The 6,297-nt window shown below is 34.7% G+C and overlaps 1 protein-coding gene across 1 annotated transcript; it reads right to left on the minus strand.

Annotated features, from left to right (window-relative positions):
* On the minus strand, window positions 1–3,652 carry LOC111883868 (protein phosphatase 2C 56). Its single transcript, XM_052765738.1, has 4 exons — window positions 3,082–3,652; window positions 1,037–1,324; window positions 799–904; window positions 1–726 (listed from the first exon to the last, which is right to left on the minus strand). Exons 1-4 carry the CDS (start codon window positions 3,520–3,522, stop codon window positions 410–412), a joined length of 1,152 nt encoding a protein of 383 aa, XP_052621698.1. The 5' UTR covers window positions 3,523–3,652; the 3' UTR covers window positions 1–409.
* Between the last annotated feature and the right edge of the window lie 2,645 nt (window positions 3,653–6,297).

Here is a 6,297-nt window from a genome sequence, read left to right on the forward strand (position 1 = left end):
TGCTCAATAATCAAAAATATATTTCGTTGTAACGCAATACACCAACATCAAACGTCATTTGACCACCGGTCAAATAAGAACATTAATCATATGACGTTGATAAACTTCGATAAATTACATAACAAAATAAATTAATAATAACCTTGTTGATCAAAACCAATGAGCACCAATAATCACACGTTAAATAACACAATTAAATGCTCATCTTTTCACCAATAACATCATCATCATGACTCATCACAGTTTCTTATACTCAACATTTGTCTGAATATATAACGGATCAAAACCAAGTAAAAGTTAGGTCTTATGATCTTGTTCACCAACTCGGAAACCAGTCAGCTTTATACAAGCTCTTAATCTAAGCTCTTAATCTGTTCAGATCGTTTAACAAATTCTTTTGTTTCATGTATCATGATGATGATGATATATGATGATGCTTTCTCTTTGATTTAAGATCAACAACAATTACCGATATATTATCCGAACTATTTCTTCCCACAGCTATTTCAATCAGGCTGTCAGCCAGGACTTGCGCCGCCGGTACTTCACCGGCGGCAGACCGCCGCCGCCGCCGCAAAATCCGGCGAGCCACCTCACCCACCTCGGTGTTTGACATTACATCCCAAAGTCCATCACTTGCTATTATTAAGCACTCGTCTTCATCGGTTCTTGTTGTGAATGTTATTTCGGGTACTGGTATTATCCACGGTCTTAAGTATCTGTCACCTGGATATATATATATTTACAGATACTGATACTGATACTGGTAAAATAAAGTTGAGTAAAATGTGGGATTACCAATCGCTCGTGACATGGCAAGGACTCCAAATACTCTTGCTCCATTCCAATTTATGACTTTTCCGTCTTGTTCTTCGATTCTCAAGAGTTCATCTTCTCTATCGGGCTATAGAAGCAATGGAATACAAGATATTATTTAAACTCTTAAAAAATAAATAATCGTGTTGAGATTTGCAAAAGAAAAGGTGAATTTTCTCTATTGTTTTTCATTGCACAAGTTGTTGGGAATCTTTGAGACCTTTTGATCAACTGTTAAAGGGATGGATTCCGTGCCTCGGAAAAGTACTGCTCGGGAATCACCGCAGTTGGATACGATGATTTGGCAACCGGATAACACCACCGCAACTGCGGTGGATCCGACGATTTCAGGAGCTGCGGCCTCTGATAAGACTTCATTGTCGGCTCTTTCAAAGCTACTGGACATCACTGACTCCCATCTTTGTTTCCATTTACAACCGTTAGATGCTTCTTGATCCCACTCTTCTGCTATCACTTCATGCATTCGCTCTGCACAGAATTTCGCCACCTGGTAATTAAAACAAATAAATAAATAAAATGTTTTAGTTATATAAATTTAGAATAATAACTAACTTCGAAGTATTTATATAGAAAAAAATAATTTGGTTATAGTTGTTTAATGTTATATTATTATTTATTATTTATTAAGTTACCCTAATAAATATTAAGACAAATTTGTTAAAAGCTATTGAATATTCTGCTACTTTTGAAAATCTATAAGTTAAAAGAGGGAAAATAGGTGGAATATTTTTAGGTGGAAAATATGTTGTAAAAGTAGTCGAAGAATTAGATATTAATCACTATCTAAACCAAATCTACTCCATTTTAATACAAAAAAAATAATGTTATGTGTCACGTAGAAATGGTTTAAAAGTCAAATGAGTGTTTATGAATTATTTGACTCGCTCAAGCCAAATCTTCTCAAGATTTTTCTAAAGCAGATACGTTAGGATTTCTTTATTGTTCTTTCCGATTAAAATAACTTTTAATCTTAAATATATTAATATGAGTTATTTTTGTATGATTATCGGCTTGTTTTTTTCTCATACTTTCCAACTCATAAGATAACAAAAAATAATAAAAACATTCGGTTCTTTTAAATATGACAACATGCAAAAAGTATTACTTTTTTTTTTGTTCAAGCCTTATAACCCAAAAAATAGATAACTATATATGTCATCTTAGCAAGCTACAAGATTTGTGCTTAACTATATAATAAGAAGAACAAGAAAGTAATTATTATGTGAAAAATAGAAAAAGACTTTATTTTAGACTGTTAAAAAACAAGACTCTTGTTTTCAATTTAATTAAATAGTTTATCATGTTACTTAATGAAAAATAATTTAAAAAGTAAAATGTTGAATTAGAAAGTCGTGTTCTTTTTCAATTTTTTTTTAATTATTAAAGTCTCTTGGAAGGGAAACACCAAACACGTGTGCTAAAGACAAAAAAAAATGATAAATGCAATTCACAATAACCACTCCCGACACGCTACGTGTCATGCAAGTCAGAATCAACTATATTGTATTTACATTCATAAAAGCTGGCATAATTTATTAGTTACTTTTCCTTTTCATTTATTTTTCTGATTACGTGTTTATGTTAAAAATAGCCATAAATAAATATTTGTTACATTAACTAACATATTCCTAGATCATAAAAATGAAATTGTTGGGTTAGATGTTGATTTCTGTCAAATAAATGTAATATGTTAATAAATAAAAGTTATATTACATAATAATTTTCTTTATAATTAAAATTTTGTGTTTCTGGATTGTTGTATAAGAATCATCTTTCTTAATAAAAAAAAAACAGTTTTTTTCAGTATACTAAAAAAATTATATTTTATAAAGTTTTAAAAAATTGTGGTATATAAAGGAAAATATTGATAAGAGACTATGGATAGTGAGTTAATGCTCATGAAATATTGCAAGAGTTTATGGTCAACGATATTAAATTTTGGGATTTTCGTTATCTTCAAATTTTAATAATAATCAAGACTCGTCTGTTGAAGAATATCTTCAACAAATGGAGAAAAAAATTATCATTTTATATGCAGTGATTCACACAGGAGATCGAGATCAATTCCATTGTGCGATTATGAATGAAAATGAAACGAACATAATGAAATGATGCACACAGGACTTATAAATCCAATGAATAACAAACTCGGTTTGATTTTGACCAAATGTGTATGAATTTTTAGTAAAATTTGAATCTGAAACTGAAAATTTGCGAAAGGATTTAAGAAGCTAGCTAGCTTACTTGTGATCCACCATGGCCATCGTAAACGCCGAAGAAATGAATCGGAGAGATCTCGACGGAGTTTCCAGAACCAGGATTCGTACATCCTCCGACGCGATCGCACGTATGCGACATGAATCCCGGCACCACCGCAACCGCATCCTCCATCTCCTTCCGCCGTCCGATTACGGACCTAAACCCCCACGCGACTCCCTTATTCCTCCCAACGCACTTCTTCAACTTCCTAGCTACTCGTCCTTCCTCACCTTCCCGTTCCACGGTCAACGTAAGCGGCACCACCGCCGCAGCTAAAATCTCGCCGGAGGAGCTGCTGGTTATGGAGAGATTGCTGGAAACGTCGACGTCGCTGCTGCTAAATAACGATGAAACCGTTGAACTCGCTGACGAAATCTCAAACGAGTCAACGTGGTTAGCGTCTCCGTCTTCGGAATCCATGAGCATTGTTGAAAACACACACACAGTAGTAATGTGGAAATGTGTGTGTTAATGGAGAATGATGATTGTGTGAAATAAAATGAAGGAGAAAGGGGGACTGAGATGATGACACGTATGAAGGGGACATGAGGCGACGCTACACGCAATTGTCACCCATACACAAGTAAACACATATGGACTGGTCCTATATTTAACCTTAATAATGATTAATTACATAAACTACCCCCGATATTTCCCCACATCATTAAATACAATAACACGTGTAATTGTTTCTTTATCAAATTATTTATTTGTTAAAAAAAATGGAGTACGTTTCAGAATGAAAGAAAAATAAATAGAAATGGAAATAAATCTGTAAGAGGCTAGGATTTAATCTTATGAGTTACTATTAATAATCATATAATAGTCAGTTTTTGGTTTTATTTTTCAAATGAGTCGATATAGAGAGAGTGACTTCACTAAATATAGACGCTTAAAGGATTGTATGATATCGATATGAGATATGCTAGCATACTAACATTCGTTGTCAGAGATGAAGGTTTGATAATGATATACAATAGATATTTTAAATCATGAGGGTGTAGACAAACAGGTCTGATGCTACGTAAGATATATGTGGAATCTCTGAGTTACTCTGAAAATAAGTCATTATAAAGAGAGGAGAGACTTCAAAAGATATAAACGTTGATAAAATCGTGTGATACCAATGTGAAATACATGGTAGATCTTTTTAAGTTTTAAAAAAACAAACAAACAAATATATCCCAGAGACAAAGGGGGTAGACTAGACTAGCTTTTTAGCATTAATAATACAACCAAGACATGGATGAATGATATTATCTAAAACCAAAATGTATTCCATGATCCAGAAGCTCTGGTCTACCCCTACCACAACAAATCAAATGAAACCATCTAAAACCAAAATGAATATGAAATGAATATCCAGAAATCGAAGCCAAAACCTAAGTTTAGTGCAAAAACTTAGATCATAAAAGGGAATCGTAACACCAAATTTTAAGCTACACACCAAAAGTATACCCAGATGCAAAATGACGAAGAACATGGTGGTGGTAACCTAACAGATTCGCACACACAACGTCAATCTCATACACAAACGACAAGAAAATGCTTGAAAGAGAAAAAGATGAGAGAATCAAAGTATTCTTTTATAGTCATCAGAGGGAGTATTAGACAGATGAGGAAATAGATGTCGGAGATTCGACTACCCAACAGTCATGATGATGGAGGATCCTTCTTCCTTCTTCTCAATTCGATCGACAAACCACAGGGTCCACAACCACCTAAATCACAACTTCTTTCCTTTTTTTTCTTTCCTTAATTGAGAAATCACACAGGTATCTTGTCCTCAATTGAACACACCCTCACCTTCAAACACTGATGGTTGCGGAGCGATGGTGATGAACACGTGGTTTCATGGGGTGGGTAATCTCTAGAGAAGATGGTCACTTTGGTTGAATCTTGTTTCAAGTTTGAAGGCTTCGAAATGATATTGATGATGGGGCGCCGGTGACAGGAGTGGGTAAGAAAAAAGGGATGAAGGTATGAGTTAGGGAAATGGAAGGGGCTATTTATTTAATTTTTTTATTCTGAAAAGGATAAAAGAAATAACTGAAAATGAAAAAGAAATTAATAAGGGCAGAATGAGGGACGGTTTAAGTTAATTTTTAAAAATAATGACTAAACGTGTCTTTTGGCACATACTTGATGGACGATTCGTGTAATATACCCTTTTTTATATTTGATTTAATTTGTTTTATAAACTTCAATTGTTAACCAAACATTTTTGGTGTAACACTCGAGAATTTGGTATGTTTCTTGTAGCCCCTTAATGCAAAATTCATCGGATTTTAGTCCCTAGCTAGTACGTGGGGAGTACTCTAAGTATGCTTAACGTACTGGCTCTTTTCTAGACACGGGATTCACCCACGTACATGGGGCATACTTGGAGTATGTATGGCATACGTGGTGCAGGGGTAAACCCTAATTTTTAGGGTTTGCACCCTATTTAAGCAACTTATACCACCCTTGGACATTCTATTGATCAACCTCCATCAACCTATGCCCTAATATTGAAATCCTAATTGTCTTTGGTGATATTTGAACTTGAAAGTGTGTTTATTGGTGTTTTGTGGTGAAGAAGAAGAAGAGGAACACTTGGAGGTTGCTTGGGAGTAGCTTGTTCTTGTAGATCCAGGGTTATCTTCACCTTAGCAAGCCGTTTGAGGTAAAAAAAAATATATATCTCATCTTGATGATTTTATGTGTTAGACCCAACTTAGGGTGTTATTTATGCATTTTTGGGTCTTTTGAGCTAAAGTTGAGTTGATGATCTACTTCAGAAGCCATGGATATTAGATCTTAGCCCCATTGAGGTCCCTTATCCATAAAATGTAATCTTTATGAGAGATAGGGGTCCATGCAAGTGTTAATAATCTTTTTAAGATTCTTTTTTATTTCTGGGCCTTAGTAAGTCATGTATGGGTGTAAAGTTGACAAATTTATGTGTTAAGTCACTTTCTAGAATCAGATATGAGAATATGGCATGTTGGCTTAACCAAATAAGTGCTTAATGAGTTGGGTTGGCTGTCTGTCGAGTATGGGGGCGTACTCTGCTCGTACGTTGAGCGTACTGGCCCCGGATGGAGTACGCCAAGCGTAAGTCTAAGTACGCCTAGCACACTCAGCTGTTTGACTTTTGGGTTGACTTTCTCGGATTTGAGCCATATTTTAGGCTTTTAGGGTGTGATCTTTATTGGGCCA

The sequence above is a fragment of the Lactuca sativa genome, chromosome 7 (assembly GCF_002870075.4).
Source record: "Lactuca sativa cultivar Salinas chromosome 7, Lsat_Salinas_v11, whole genome shotgun sequence".
In the NCBI taxonomy this organism is placed as follows: domain Eukaryota; kingdom Viridiplantae; phylum Streptophyta; class Magnoliopsida; order Asterales; family Asteraceae; genus Lactuca; species Lactuca sativa.